Source organism: Saccopteryx leptura, chromosome 2, assembly GCF_036850995.1.
Source record: "Saccopteryx leptura isolate mSacLep1 chromosome 2, mSacLep1_pri_phased_curated, whole genome shotgun sequence".
Classification (NCBI taxonomy): Eukaryota; Metazoa; Chordata; class Mammalia; order Chiroptera; family Emballonuridae; genus Saccopteryx; species Saccopteryx leptura.
Window position 1 is genome coordinate 278,108,249 of NC_089504.1, and position 16,342 is coordinate 278,124,590.

Below are 16,342 nucleotides of genomic sequence, written 5' to 3' on the forward strand. Positions count from 1 at the left end.
GGGGGAGATTGAGCAGCAAGAAGGTTCTGGAAGGTAGAAGTTGTGATGAAACTTTCTCAAATTACGAGAAGTGGGGGAGCCCCAGTCAGCCTCTGAGGCTGCTGAACCCGGAGGGGAGCAGAGTGTGCGGCGTGAAGACGCGCCTGAATTTATGCACATTGAAGGCAAAAGAAATGCCCCCAAAGACCCTGCCAGCTGTCTGTTCTGTCTGTCTGTTGCCTCTGGCCCCTTGGCCCTCGGTTTCTCATCTTGCCCATCTCTGACGAAACCCTTTATCCAAGCGCTCTGCTGATAGCAGCAGCCCGTTATTTTCTCTCTTCTTGTCTCCAGGCCGATCTGCCGGGAGATTACTGATCATGACCCCGGCCTGTTCCCAACTCAGAGATGTGTGAGAGGAGAGGGGGGCTCACTCCCCCAGCCACTGCGAGGACAACAGGGAGGTCATGGGGCGGCCCTGATGCCCGCTCACCCCAGGCAGCCAGCTCTGTGGGGCCCCAGGCCTGGCACCCCGCTGGCTGCGCCTCACGTGCCTTCATGGTGCCAACAGAGGTGAGGCCCACGCCTCCACGGGGCGCTGAAAACGGCAGGCCTTTCATGATAGCTCTTCCTCTCCCCACACAGATAAGACTAGGCACCCTCCTGGGTGGCCTGACTTCAGGGCTACCAAGGGAGTCCCCTCTGTCCCCCTCAGATGCTCACTGCATTGACCCACACAGAGGGTGACATTTACACCACCTCACTCACCACTTTGTGGTAAAGCACAGATGCCCCATGTACAAATACTCTCTTGAAGAATTAACACATTATCATACGCCCTAAAACCTGAATGAAGTGGTTAGTGATCAGTCTTGTCGCCAAGTCCTAAGGGAACGGGACCTGGGAATCAGTCCCTCTGTTGGGAAGGAGCTGTGGGGAGGTGTGGGGAAAGCAAGTTAGTTTACATAACAACTAACATTTGTTTTCAGTGTCCAAACATGACAGTGCTGTAAGGCAGACTTTGCAATGTTGACACACAAGTAAACTGAGGCTGGGTAAGGCCAAGAAAGTATCTGACAGAGCCTGGGCTTAGACCCAGGTCCTCTAGGCCATGCGGCTTTTCCACGGAGGAGTGTGTGTGTGGTGTACGTGTGCAAAGGCTGGTGCTGGGCCACAGTCCCAGCCAGGCTGGTGGTGGGTGGCCAGCAGGGAGCATGAGGCCAGATTGTGCAGAGCCTGATCTCAGGAAGCAATAGTGAACAGCTATGGTCACTAGAACATGGGCCCTCAGTGGTCCCTCTGCCGGTGTTACGGAAGATCCAAATGCTTTATATTACAGCTGCTGGCTTCATCGCAGGCCTCCCGGGGCACCTGCTGCAGCCTGCTCACTGCAGGGCCGCACGCCTGGCTCTGTGCTCGGCCCTGAGAAGGTCTGGATGTTGCTAGTGAAGTGGGACTAGTGCTTGAGGAAAGGTGTGTCTTACGCACACAGAGTGGCCTAGAGGAACAGATGGGAGACTGTTAGGAGGCTGGTGCAGGGCTGTACGGGAGACACAGAGAGATACCTGGAAGGTGTGAGTAGAACGGCAGGAGGTTCAGGAAGTGGAAAAGGGGTTGGGCAAGGGCTGGTGGCCAGTGGGCTGCCTGTCCAGGCCTCTCCTCTCTCCCATCTGTACCCTCTCACCTTGGCATTCTGGAGAAGGACACTGATACTGACAGGGGGCTTTTTAAAATGGAATTTATTGGGATGACACTGGTTCACAAAACCATACAGGTTTGTTTGTTGTTTTTTACAGAGACAGAGAGTCAGAGAGAGGGACAGATAGGGATAGATAAACAGGAATGGAGAGAGATGAGAAACATCAATCATTAGTTTTTCGTTGTGACACCTTAGTTGTTCATTGATTGCTTTCTCATATGTGCCTTGACCGTGGGGCTACAGCAGACTGAAGAACCCCTTGCTCGAGCCAGCGACCTTGGGTCCAAGCTGGTGCGCATTGCTCAAATCAGATGAGCCTGCGCTCAAGCTGGCGACCTCGAGGTCTCGAACCTGGGTCCTCCTCATCCCAGTCCGACACTCTATCCACTGCACCACCACCTGGTCAGGCAAAACCATACAGGTTTTTTTTTTTTTTTTTTTTTTCCTTTTTCTGAAGCTGGAAACAGGGAGAGACAGTCAGACAGACTCCCGCATGCGCCCGACCGGGATCCACCCGGCACGCCCACCAGGGGGCGGCGCTCTGCCCACCAGGGGGCGATGCTCTGCCCATCCTGGGCTCGCCATAGTTGCGACCAGAGCCACTCTAGCGCCTGGGGCAGAGGCCACAGAGCCATCCCCAGCGCCCGGGCCATCTTTGCTCAATGAGCCTTGGCTGCGGGAGGGAAGAGAGAGACAGAGAGGAAAGCGCGGCGGAGGGTGGAGAAGCAAATGGGCGCTTCTCCTGTGTGCCCTGGCCGGGAATCGAACCCGGGTCCTCCGCACGCTAGGCCAACGCTCTACCGCTGAGCCAACCGGCCAGGGCCCATACAGGTTTTAAATGTACAACTCAACAAAACATCATCTGCACACTGCATTGTGTGCCCATCACCTCAGACAAAGTCTCTTTCCTGCCTTTGCCCACCTCGCCAGCCGCCACCCCGTCCCTCTTTCTATCACCAAACTACTCCCTTCATCTTCTTTCGTTCTCATGTGGGCTTTCTTGTTCCCAGGCCCAGTGACAAGCAGGAAGAAGGCATACCGACAGAACAGGCAGAAAGGAGAGGCTGGGAGAATCTGCCCAGGAAGTGCCCTCCCCGCATCTCCTGCCACCCGCTGGGTTGAGGAAGGTCAAGCCCATATTGCCCCGATGGTTCCTGGGCATTAGGGAGACTGAGGCTTGTTCCCAGTAAGTGGGGACAACTGCACCTCAGGAAACCAGTTGCTTCTGCAAACTGTTTCTGAGTATTCCAAAACTGCCTGAACACCTTTGTTTAGAATGGTGTGCTGTTGCCAGGAAAAAAGGAGTCTCAGATACATCCTAGAACCAGAGTGAGATATACTAACTGGCTTGGCCACTTTAATGGTTTGTCAACTGCCCCTTCCAGGAATGTGGATAATTGAAAATTATGAAATAATAATGTCAAAACAGCTATGCCAGTGTGGACGCAGTGGAATTTGCAATTAGAAGACTGGCCTGGCCCACCTTTGCCACTTCCCAGCAGGTGGCCTGGGGCAGGCCACTTACACAGAGCTCTGAGCCTCAGTGCCTCCACTGTAAAAAGGGGACAGTAGGCTCTGCCCCGTGAAGGGTCAGTGTGATATTGCAGCCGGTCTGCCTTTGCTCACTCCCTGGGGTCTTGCCCTGGCCACCTGCAGCCCCATGCCCTGATGCTCACCCTCCCTGCTGGCTCCCCCAGAGAGCGCTGCCAGGCCCGGAGAAGCACGCCTTATAGGGGGGGGGCTGCAGAGGCTCGAGCCAGCTGTGGGATTCTCCCCCCAGACCTTGCCACTGCTCCTGCTGCAGTGCCCTCTGGGACGACTCAGGAGGCTGGTCCAGGAACAGCTAGAGTGACAAGGACCTAAGAATCCTACCCCTCATATTACAGATCAGGAACCGGGCCCAGACAGGGAAGGAGGCAGAGTAATGCTGAGCTGGGATCCAGTTTCTTGACTCCCAATCCAGGCAAAGGCTAGCGTATTGTCATTGATCTGCCCTCCCCTGGTCCCAGGTTCAGAGGTTAATTCAGGCCGATTATAGGAAGAGCGCCCCTCCCAGGAACAGCCTAGCCAGTCCAGGGACCCCTTCCTTAGGAAGCCTGAGAAATGTCCCAGTTACTCATTAACAGCTCCACACAGAAGGTGCAAACAGGGAGGGAAGGCAGGGACCCAGGTCCTCCCCCTGCCTGGTTTTGGCCCTGCCAAAGGTGCCAGCCCCACCAGTTTGCTGCGTGACCTTGAGCACACTGCTGACCCTGTCTTACCCAGAGGACACACATGATCACCTTGACCCAGCTTGGCTGTGGGCAACTGCTCTTGTCCGTGAGACAAGGGGCTGCTTGGCTTCAAAACAGGAAGGGCTCAAGCTGTAAGGTGTCAGCCAGCCTGTCCTGCCCTCTACTCCCCAGGGGTGGGGAAAGTTGCTGCTGAGGCCCAGCCACTTGTCATTGTGGCCTGAGTGACCCCAGGTTGGAATGAGTGACCCCAGGAGGGGCGCTGGCGTCCTCCTCCCATTTTCCCCTCAGGAGATTCACTGTCTACAGTACACTGTCTACCTGGACGAGCTCCTGCTTTGAAGGACCAGGGGAGAGGGGCAGAGCACAGAACAGAGGGGAAGGGGGCAGGCATCCTCAGCACCTATCCACCCCCAAAGGGCAGGCAGCTCCGTGAGAGGAGTGGGGGCCTGGGACAAGAAACCAAGAGACAGGGTGCCCCCTGGGAGCTAGGGTAGGCTGGAGGCTGCAGCCCAAGCCAGAGCAATAGGGAAAGGGCGACTTCAGACCCTTCCTCGGAAGGGGTCAGGGGAGAAGAGCCCCTCCCCAGCTTGGCCAAGCAAACACTGACACCCCAGCTTGTTCAGGGCTCTGTGACCAAGAGGGAGGAACAGCTAAGCCTGTCTCGGGGAGATGCCAACCCGAGGCTGGCAGGACTGCCTGTGAACTCCGTTCCGGGCGGCACCATGAGCCTGATGAGGTGCGTGGCCCAGTGGGGTGCTGGACTCGCAGGGGGTGCTCCTTACACGCTGGCTGGACTTTAGCTCTGTCGGCCTATAACGCCTCCCACCCAGTTCTTTTTGCATGCATGGTTCTCTCCTGTCATTCAGGTACCGGCTCAAATGTCACCTCCTCAGAGAGGCCTTCCCTGACCACCTCTGTTACCCTGCCCCAATTCTGCTACTCTCTACCCTTACTCTACTTTGTTCCTTCACTGCACTAAAACGGAGCTCCAGAATGTAACCTCCAGGAGAGCAGGAACCTTGTCTGTCGTGTTCACTCCCAAAACAGGGTCTGGCTCAAGAGTTATTTGTTGAATGAGTAAATTAATGTGTGTGGGGGGGGTGAGTTTTGAGATTTTTTTTAAATGAAAAGAATTGCTATATAATTTACATACCATAAAATTAGTCTATTCAAAGTGTATAATTCAATGGTTTTTGGTATGTCCAGAGTTGTAGACCCAGGACAATTTAAATTTAGAGCATTTCTGTCACTCCGAAAGGAAACCCATACCCATTTGCAGTCACTCGTGTTCCTCTCCACACCCCACCCCCAGCCCTAGGCAGTAACTAATCCACTTTCTGTATCTACAGATTTTCCTATACTGGACTTTCACATAAATGAGATCAGCTAGTATGTCACATTGGGGTCTGGCTTCTGTCACTCGGCATAGTGTTTTCCAGGTTCCTCCACGCTATAGCCGTGTCAGTGCTCCACCCCTGTTTACAGCCTAATAATAGTTCATTGTATAGATGGGCCACATTTTGTTGATGGACGTTTGGTTTGTTTCCACTTTTTTGGCTGTTGTGAATATGCTGTTATGGCAGGGGTCCCCAAACTTTTTACACAGGGGGCCAGTTCACTGTCCCTCAGACCGTTGGAGGGCCACCACATACAGTGCTCCTCTCACTGACCACCAATGAAAGAGGTGCCCCTTCCGGAAGTGCAGTGGGGGGGGGGGCGGATAATGGCCTCAGGGGGCCGCATGCAGCCCGCGGGCTGTAGTTTGGGGACGCCTGTTATGGTATGTATGTACAAGTTTTTGTGTGGACACGTATTTTCAGATCTTTAAGGCACATATACCTAAAAGTGGAATTACTGGGTCATATGGTCATTCCATGTTAAGACGGATTTTTAAAGCAAGAAGCATGACTGGTGGCAGACCCCCGGTAGGTTTTTGGCCCAGGTTTGTTGCATGCTGAAAGGTGAACAAGGTGCTGGCGAAAGAGGCACAGGCTTTCTAGCCCTGGCTGGTTGGCTCAGTGGTAGAGCATCGGCCTGGCGTGCAGGAGTCCCGGGTTCGATTCCCAGTCAGGGCACACAGGAGAAGCACCCATCTGCTTCTCCACCCCTCCCCTTCTCCTTCCTCTCTGTCTCTTTCTTCCCCTCCCGCAGCCAAGGCTCCATTGGAGCAAGGTTGGCCTGGGTGCTGAGGATGGCTCCATGGCCTCTGCCTCAGGCGCTAGAATGGCTCTGGCTGCAAGGGAGCAATGCCCGAGATGGGCAGAGCATCACCCCCCTAGTGGGCATGCAGGTGGATCCCAGTTGGGCGCATGTGGGAGTCTGTCTGCCTCCCACTTCTAACTTCAGAAAAAATACAAAAAAAAAAAAAAGAAGGCACAGGCTTTCTAGATGGGAGACCAACCAACCAAGGGCCCAGATCAGAGGAGGGAACTGGCTTTTGTACAGTGTTCCTGCAGGGCCAGCATCTCAGGGAAACAGGTCTGAGAGTGGCCGGTGGATCCCTGTACAGAAGACTGGGTTTCAAGCAAGGGGCAGGGGGGAGTTGGAGCTGGGTCTAGGGCAGGTCAGGGCAGGAGTTGCAGGAATTTGAGAAAAAAAGAAAGAGAAGGAGATAGTGAATAGAGCAAAGAGGGGAAGACCTCAACAAGGCCTCGGCTATGAGGGTATACACAGGGGAGAGGCTGAATGAGGCTGGGAGAAGTCTGGGGAACTCTAAAAGCCATTTCTCTACCCTGATGCCTTTGAGATAAAGGGGTCTCCCAAACTGCCCCGGGTGGTTAGACAGGTCTTCAAGAAACCAGCAAAGAAACTGAACTTTTGTCTAAATACCCCTTCTTTTTTCCTGTCTGACAAAGCACATATCTATATACCCTGCCAGCCAGATGGCTTTATGTTTTATTTGAACTATTTCCTGCTCTCCTAAGGAAGGTCTGTCTAGTCCTGAATCTTCTGGCCCTAATTGCACCCTTCTCCCTCTTGGCCTGCATGTGGTGGCCTCCTTTAACATGTTTCTACGCTGGTGGGGAGAGAGAGAGAGAGACAGAGAGAGACAACGAGCACATGCTGGTCCTGCCCTGAGCACAGGGCTTCTGTCCTCCTCCGCACCCACACTAACATTCAAGGCTTTCCACACTCAGTCCCTCCAATGCATGTCTTTCTGGAGGCACCCAGAAACTATTCAGCCCTGGCTCTTGGTCTGGGGCAAGCAGTAGGCAGAACTGAGCAGGAATCCCAGAGAACGAAGAGCTACCCAGGCTCTCATCTCTCCCCCACGCCCCCGCAACAGCTGGCCTTCGGCAATGCTCAGCCAATCCCCCACTGACAAGCACCAGCCTGGTGCACAAGCCAGTAATCACTTAAGCTGAAAAGCACTTGCAGGGGTATTAGCATTTTAACTGAGATGTGGGGAGGCCCCAAGGAATCAAGCTAGTTTCAGGGCTGATGGAGGTTCTGTTTAGGGGGGGGGTAATCTTGATGAGCTATTCAGCCCATTTATATACAAGCCACCCTTGTGATATCCCTCCATTTCCACTGAAGTCTGCTTTGCTCTTAACCAAAGGAAAGGGTTCTTTGCTACATTTTATCTCGGGAGTGGGAGGACTGAGGCTCAAAATTTAAACCTGAAACACTGACAGGACCTACCCCCCCCCCACCACCACCACACACACTCTGCCCTACCCCACCCCTATGATCCCATCAGGAAGCCCGAGAGGCCCATAGTTTCCTTCCCAGGAGTTGTCAGCTCAGGGAGTCAGCTCATGCCTGTGCCCAGTATAGGGTATAACTTATAGCCTGCAGAGTTGAAACTGAATACTCACAGAGCGAGAGACATTTCAAAGTATCTGGTTCTAGACACAAATGCCTGGGTTCAAATCTTGACTAGGCCTCTTAATAGCTGTGGGATCTGGGGCAAGTCTCTTAATCTCTCTGAGCCTCAGCTTTCTTCTGTAAAAAATGGAAATAAAAGTACTAGTCTTCAGGATTGTTGTGAAGATTAAATGAGCTGGTACAAATGAGGTGCTAAAAACAGTGCCTAGCATTGGGTAAGTGCTCAATAAAGTTAGTTATTATTGTTACCATTATCATTCTTCTTTTCTGTGAGTAGGTTTCCTGCTGTAAGACCCTTCCCACTGCCTGTTCAGTGCCCCCTCTTGAGTAAGGAACCCTGAGGCAGGTACAAAGTCAGTGAGGAAGAGATGGCCCAGTTGATGTGTGTATCTCCACTCTCTTCACTGAGCCTGGCACAACGACCTGACGTTTAGAATGATACTCATTCTCCTTCCTGTTCTTTGCACTATACATGTTCTTAAAATGTTCCACGTAAGGGAGATTTTGTAAATAAAAAACAAGAACAAAAATAGAAAACAACTTCCTAGATTTCTAATTAAACCTCTAGGAGGATCACCTCACACCTGTCAGAATGGCTATCATCAATAAATCAACAAACAACAAGTGTTGGCCAGGATGTGGAGAAAAGGGAACCCTCGTGCTGGCTTGCAAATTGGTACAGCCACTATGAAAGACAGTATGGAGGTTTCTTGAAAAATTGAAAATAGAACTACCATATGACCCAGCAATTCCACTCCTGCATATTTATCTGAAGAAATCTAAAACACTAATCTGAAAAGACATATGCATCTCTATGTTAAATGCAACAGTATCTACAATAACCAAGATATGGAAGCAACCCAAGTGCCCATCAATAGACATGTAAATAAAAATGTAGTAGTGCATATATACAATGGAATATTACTTGGCCATAAAAAAATAAAATCTTGCCTTTTGTGACAATACGGATGGACCTAGAGGGTACAATGCTAAGTGAAATAAGTCAGACAGAGAAAGATAAATACCATGTGAGTTCACTTATTTGTGGACTCTAAAACAAATAAACAAAACAGAAATAAATTCATAGGTACAGAGAACAAACTGATGGTCGCCAGATGGGAGGGAGGCTGGGGAGGATGAGTAAAAAGGGTGAAAGGATTAAGATGTATGAATTGCCAGTTATAAAAATAGTCCCAGGATGTAAAATACAGCATACAGAATATAGTCAAGAATATTGCAGTAACTGTGTATGGTGCCAGGTGAGTACTAGACTTATTAGGGTTATCACTTTGCAAGGTATACTAATGCCTAATCATTATGTTGTACATCTCAAACTAATATAATATTGTGTGTCAAACATAATTGAAAACATAAATTAAAAAAAAAACACCTCTAGGCAGGATCAGAACAGATTTTGAACTTTTAAAGATTTTCTTAATCTCACATACATCCAATCCTGTACAAAACCCACAGAAACATTAGTATACACAAAGAGACATTCTTCTTAAGACGAGAATTTTTCGGTTTACAAGAGGATTTGGTAGTGGAGATAATTGCTCCCTAATTGATAATGTTTTGTCATTTGGGTGGCTTAAAGTGGGGCCCTTCTGTATGACACCTGCGCTCCTCTTCCATCAGCTCTGGGAGCAAGATAGGCAGGAAAATCCACCCTATGGATACCTCTAGGAGTGAGCCAAAGAGGGTAGACTTTGGCCCAGAATGGCTCCACAGAGGTTTCTCTGGGATACCCCAACTGTGGTTTTGTTCGCAGGCTGTCTGCCTGCTTGAGCCCATGCAATCCAGGAAGGGACCCAGCTCGGAGCTGGGACTAGGAAGATCTCCCAGCAGCTTTTGGCTTGCAAGTCATCTATCTGCTGCTTTGGGTCTGTTCTCCCAGCGGCTCAAGAAGAGTGGTTCTGCTACCTTTCCAAAGGGCTGCTTGGAGGTGGCCCTGTCCAATTTGAGCGGGAGAATGAGGCTCTGCAATGAAATCTCTGGGACCCATGCCAGGCACTCCAGAGCCCGGCCCTGGGCAGAGGCCAGGAAGGAGTAACATGGGGTGAGGGAGGGGAGGGGGACCCTATTACAGGGACAGAGGGTCACCTTACCGAGCTATAAGTAAGACACCCCGCACCTTCCCTACAAGGCCCTAGTGGGGAGGTCCTGTGTGTCTCACAGGCGAAAAGGGCTCTGCCTCCAGGGACCCTGGCACCTCAGGAGCAGGACGACACAGGACCCAAAAGCCTGTGGCCACCTGGGGGGGGGGGGGAGGGACGGGGACAGACAGCCAGTGTCAGCTGATCTGAACTGATGGTGTGAGTGGAGCCTGCCCAGGGTGCTTTGTCAAGCCTCAGCCGGCTCGGGCACTTCGAAGGGCTCCTGAGGTGACACTCCCATTCTCTTTCCACCTCGCTTCCGATTTCGCCCCGGGCAGCAGGGACTACGAATGGACAAACCTTGGACCCGCTGCGCAGGAGAGGTCCCTCCCACCTCTGCAAACTCCATCACCCCTCTCTGGTGGGTGTGGGTGCGGCAAACGGGTGGGAGCTGGGTTTACCCCCCACAGCGGGGGGTGAAAGCCAAGAACCAATCCAGAAACCACTTTCAGTCCCGGGGGAGAGTTTTCCGGGGAGAGCTGGGGTGAGGGTGGGAGGCAGGCTTTCGAGCTGGCAGAGCTGGGAAGGGTGGTCGCAGCCCCGGCACCGCGGGGACAGTGAAGAGGGCGGCGGGAGGGGAGGGCAGGGGGGGCAGGGGCCGCGCCGCAAGGGCCGGGCACTCACGTCCTCTTAAAGATGCCCCCGAGGACGCTGCCCAGCAGAAGGCAGAGCTGCTGCGAGAAGAAGACCCAGGAGATCTGGGACAGCGAGCTGTGCGTCTGGCAGCGCAGGTCCAGCAGTGTGGGCCCCAGGAAGGCGATGCACAGGCCGAAGCTGAAGAAGACGCTCCAGTAGGTGAGCGTGGGCTGCAGGTTGCGGCGGAGCAGCCCGGACAAGCGGCCGTCGCAGCCCATGGCCCTGGCTGGCGGACGGGCTGGCCGCTGCTAGCCCACAGCGTGCGGGTGCCCGAGTGCCGCCCGCCCGTGGGAGGGCCAGCCCGGCCCCCGAGGCCGGCGCCGGGCGTGGGGGGGGAGGGGCCGGGAGGGGCTGCCCCGCGAGGGGCCCCGCCCCCGGGCGCGGGGGTGGTGGGGGCGGCCTGCGGCCCGCCCGCAGAGAGCCCGCGTGTGCCTCCCACTCCTTCTCGGGCACACACCAGCTCTCCCTCCCCCGGCGTTGGGATTGGGAGACTAGCCAGTAGCCGCTCTCCACCCCTGCCCTCAGCTCTGGGTCCCACCAGCCTCCTTACATAGTCCCCTAGGGTCGAAGGGGCTTGAGTGCCCATTTTAGAGCCGGGCCAACTGAGACCCCCAGCTGTCCTGTGTATGCGGAGAGGCTGGAGAGCGGCTCTTCCAGCGCTTCGCCTGGGCTCAGGAGAGCTCCTAGCCCTTCCCAGACAGCAGCCTGGCCCGGGCTTTGGTGGTAAAGGAGACCCTCAGCCTTCCCTCTCAAACCTAGAGGCTTCACAGACAGACTTCTAAGGTCTGCCAGCGCCCTCCATCACCCCCTCCTCCGGAAATAGAAGACAAAATCTCCCACATACATTTTTTTTTCCTTGGGAGGGTAGTCATGGTTTTCATTAGAACCTCAAAATGTTCGTTGCCCTTTAGACAGAAGACCCTAGAAACTATCATCCTCCCTGTAAGCTCTGTGGAAGGGCCTAGAGCCAATCTTCACCTCCTATATCTCACCTCCGCCTGGAAGGAGGAAGATGGGGATGCTTGGTCCAGACTCTGAGTCCCTCTCCTTCCTGTGTGGGGGAGCGGGAGGGGGTAGAACTGGGAAGGTAGTGACCTGGAGGAATCCCAGGAGAAATGTGGAACTAACCTTCTAGGAGAGAAAAGAGTTCTGGGGAAAATTCCTCTTTTCTTGGAAAGAGCAGGAAGGAGGTAGAGTTGGAGGATGCTAACCTTCAGTCTGGGAGTCCTTGGAGCAGCCTGCAGCTGACATAGACTGACCCTCTTTCCAGTTGGTCACTGGGCTGGCGGGTCCTTGTGTGGTCCTGCTCCTGAGCCAGGACACTGGTCCTGCATTGTTCCTAAGAGGCTGAGCACTAAGGCCATACAGCATAACCTCTGCCCAGTTGTTCTACAGTGGTGGGAGCAATTATTCGTGCTCACTTGTCTCCCAGGGGAATCAGAGCTAGAAGGAGTGAGGAGGTGGGTGGGTGTCCCCTTGACAACTGGCACAAGATGGGGACAACCAACTTCTCTTGCAGGTGCTGTTCCCATGTCACAGTACCACCCCAGCATCTACTCCGCTCTTCTGGACTCTGGGCGGGGAGGGGAGCCCCAAGGTCTCTCTGGCTCAGTGGGTTTGTAGTTGATGACAATTGCTTATTCAGCCGTGATAATGGTGAGCCTGCACAGTACTTGTGATTAAAAACTTCCTCTGGAAAAACAAACAATTCATAACCAACAGGCATTTGATTGAGTACTCTGTACCAGTGTCACAGCATTCCAGAATCAGAAGCTCAGAGTTGGAAGGAACCGTCTCCAGTTGAGTCCCCTGTCCCCACCCAGCATTACTGACAAATGTTTGTTAGTCCTATTCCTAACGGCTACATTTTTTTTTAATGGAAACCTTATTTATCATTTCCTGGGGGGCTGCTTCTCACGTGGTTCAGCTCGGGTTGTAGGAAGGGTGTTGTGCTGAACTGAAATGCTCCTCACTGTGGCTCCCCACTGCCACCCACAGGTCTAATTGTTCTTGCACTCACAAACAATGACCTCATCCAAGCACTTGGCTTCTCCAGCCCGCACACCTGAAATCCTTTGACAATTTCCTTCGATGGTGTACTAGAGCTGCATCAGTGTACTGGTTCAGCTCCTCTGGCCACAGAGGCAGGGACCCTGTTACAGTGCGGCAGCCTGTAGAGCCTGGGGTGCTACAAGCATTCTATAACTTGATCTGGGTGGTGGTTCCACATATTTAAACATATTTAGTGTGCATTGGGATATATGCTTTTAACTTGTGCCTTCTACTGTATGTGAATTTTATTTCAATTAAGAAGTAAAAAGACTATAGTGGATGCAATAACCAGCCTCACTGCAGTCAAAGGCATTCCTCCTTTTCTTTCTTTTTTTTCTCTTGTGCAGGGCTCTTGTCTTGAGATAAACAGTAACAAAACAAGTATGGCAATGAGATACATTCTAGACTTGGGGCACTTTGAGAGCCTGGAGAAGGAGGATCTCATTTTGCCTGGGAAGGGTTTGTGGGAAAGGTGATAACTGGGGGTCTGGAAGGAAAAGTGTGAAAAGGGTTTGCTTATTCCCTTTCCTTCTTTTTCTCTATGTCGCTATTTTCTGACATTGTAACATTGTTCACCTCCTCCAAGAATCTTTCCCAGATAAATTCTATCCAAACCCCGAATTTCAACAATTCCCAGATCTACTCGTTGCCCCACTCACTGTCTTCCCAGTGTCAGGTGTTTTGCAGGGTGGGGCAGAGTAGCCTTACAGTTGTTCGTATGGAAAATAATACAATAATTAATAAATGATAATGCAAGAATAAACTGTGTTTTGTGGATTCACAGCTGTAAACCTATTTTTGCCCCCCCCCACACACACACACCCAGCATTCCAGGGACTGTTAGCTGCCTCTTCCTGCCCTCCCCTGCAACCAGTTACACTGGGAGTTCTATATTTGTCTGTATTTCTCACTCTGTCCCCCCTCCCCCCTCTGTCTTACTTTTAGAATGCCTACAGGTAGAGTACTGGATAAATAGCTGGGGGCATAAATTAGTTGCACATTACTTTTACAATTACTTTTGGTTTTTTATTTGCCTATCTTATCTGCCAATAACAGCAAGTTCCCCAAGGGCAGAGGCTGTCCTATATTTTCTTTTTGCTTTGTATTCAAATCTCTAGCCCTGGCTTGGCACCCAGTGGTCATAATTAAATTTGAAGACAAAACCTTGGGTGGTCCCTTAGCCACACTCTGACTTCCCTCCTTGTCAATTGGGAGGGAATGATCCCTTTCGCTCAAGCTCTAGAAAGCAGTTTGAGACCCTCAAGTATGGGAAAAGTGACTACATCGGCAGAAAGGAGCTATAATATAAGAGAGAAGTGTTCTAAACTCTTGCCAACTGAAATCTATTCATTTGCCTCAAAGGTCACCTCCTCTGGTAAACTTTCTTCGACCTTCCCAGGGTCCCTGCTCAGGGCCAGCCTAATCATTGCCAATGATCTGTTTGCTGCCACAGCCACAGGGTTCGGTATTCATCTTCATTGGGTGCAGGAGTTCCTTGGAGAGAGGTGTTTGCTCTACACTGACTCCCACCTACATCTGGAAATGGATAGTAAGTCAGTGGTACTTATTGGGCCATTGATAGGGGATCTACATCCTGGAAATACTCAAGGAGAAAGAAAAAAAGATAATACAAAGCAGAGTGAAAGAAGAGGTGGGTACCCTCACCCTGGTCCTTTCACATGCATCACAGCTGCCCAAATTCCTTAGTGTATAAGCCCATCATGTACATTATATTTTTCTGTTAGAGTTCAAAACCCTAAATGTAAAAAAACAATGTACAAAGAGAAAAAGACTGATAATCACAATCTAGACTAGAGGGAAGTCACTGGAACTTGGGCCTGACTTCATGCTTTGCAGGATCCTCTAAGTGACCATGGGGCTGCCCTTGATCCCAAGGGCCCTCTAGTCTCTGTGTGCCAGACTCTCAGGAGGCCTGGCAGGAGCAGTAGAGCGACGTCTCCAGTTCAAGGTCATTAAGCACATTCTGCAGTTCCCCTGGCCGTTCTGAGGCATGAGGCAGCCCCTCCCCCACTCCTGGATTTTGTCTTTTCAGCCCTCACTTCATTGCCTCGCTGGCCAGGGTGTGGAGAGGGGCGGTGGCAGGTAGCTTGGTGCTAAGGAGTGAACCCGGATGCAATAGCCACTCTATACTGTATGAACGCAAACAGCAGAGCTGGGTGTGTGCACGAAGAGCCTCCTTTCCAAATACCTGAATGAATTAAGTTTCGGCCTTCCCACAGAGTACAGAGGGTGGTCACTGCAGATGCCAAGAAAGATAGGAAGGTCAGGAGCGGGTGAGATGGCACAGCAGCTTCGTTAGAGTTAGACCGGTGGCCCCTTTAGAGTGAGACCGGTGGCTTACACACATCCTGGAGGGAATGTTGCATAATACCCGGCATTTAGTTGGTGCTGAATATGTGTTAGTGCTCAAAAGTGTTAGTTGAGCTCTGGCTGGATGGCTCAGTTGGTTAGAGCATCATCCTGACAAGCAAAGGTTGTGGGTTTGATCCCCAGTCAGGGCACGTACAGGAACTGATCAATCTCTTTCCCTCTCTCTTAAATCAATAAATAAATTTCTAAGAAGTGCTATTTGAAGCTAGTCTAACTTTGAGAATTGGAAGGACACTCTGAAACGATCTGGTACAATCTCCCACTCAGAAACGGTATCCCATTTACAGCATCCCTGTAGGTTGACACTCATTCTCACCTTGTGTGTGCCCAGGCTTGGAGTCAGATCAGTGAGGTCTGTGGAAAACAGTGTTTGTTTCCTCCTCTCTAACATGGGGAGAGTGATTGAGAAAATGTAGGACAAGAGTGTAAGGCAGGAGCTGATACACCAGGTTCTCAATAAATGATTCTTTTCCTCTTCCTCCTCTTCTACAACAGCACAAACTGCCTTCATGGTTTTGTACACCAGAACAGAGGCAAGCAAAGTGTGGTCCCGGGCCAGCAACATCAGCATGTCCTGGGGACTTGTTAGAAATGCAGGTTCGGCCCTGGCTGGTTGGCTCAGTGGTAGAGTGTCGGCCTGGAGTGCAGGAGTCCCGGGTTCGATTCCCGGCCAGGGCACACAGGAGAAGCGCCCATCTGCTTCTCCACCCCTCCCCCTCTCCTTCCTCTCTGTCTCTCTCTTCCCCTCCCGCAGCCGAGGCTCCATTGGAACAAAGATGGCCTGGGCGCTGGGGATGGCTCTGTGGCCTCTGCCTCAGGCGCTGGAGTGGCTCTGGTCACAACAGAGCGACGCCCCGGAGGGGCAGAGCATCGCCCCCTGGTGGGCAGAGCGTCGCCTCCTGGTGGGCGTGCCGGGTGGATCCCGGTCAGGCGCATGCGGGAGTCTGACTGTCTCTCCCCGTTTCCAGCTTCAGAAAAATACAAAAATACCAAAAATACCAAAAAAAAAAAGAAAAAAAGAAATGCAGGTTCCCGGTTTTGCCCCAGACTTGCTGAATTAGAAATTCTGAGGGTACAGCTCAGTAGCCTGTTTTCATAAACTCACCAGGGGACCCAGAGGCAGTTATAGTTTGAGAATCAGTGCTCTAGAGCCACAAACGAAAATGTCTAATTCCCATGCCACGGAGAATCAGCCATTAACTATCTGAAAATATTCTTCATATTCTTCCTAAGTTTTATTGTTCCCACCAGCATCCTCTCCACTTCTCTCAGTCACTCCTCATGTACTATGTCTCCCTGACCCTTTGCCAGTCTTATTTTGCCATCATGTCATGCTCTTATCGTCAGTGACCCTCTTAAAAAGGGAGCTC

General features: G+C 51.8%; 1 protein-coding gene and 1 long non-coding RNA gene across 2 annotated transcripts in view; one reads left to right on the forward strand and one right to left on the reverse strand.

Moving 5' to 3' along the window:
• The window catches only part of MFSD4A (major facilitator superfamily domain containing 4A), a 31,764-nt gene extending 20,936 nt beyond the window's left edge, over positions 1-10,828 (reverse strand). The window contains exon 1 of the mRNA XM_066361931.1: positions 10,518-10,828. Coding sequence (XP_066218028.1) covers positions 10,518-10,747 — 230 coding nt within the window. The 5' untranslated portion in view covers positions 10,748-10,828. The remainder of the gene's footprint in view (positions 1-10,517) is intronic.
• LOC136390870 (uncharacterized) lies at positions 9,898-12,244 on the forward strand. Its single transcript, XR_010748779.1, has 3 exons — positions 9,898-10,254; positions 10,530-10,688; positions 12,049-12,244. It is a non-coding gene; the product is annotated as an uncharacterized lncRNA (long non-coding RNA).
• Positions 12,245-16,342: the final 4,098 nt, after the last annotated feature.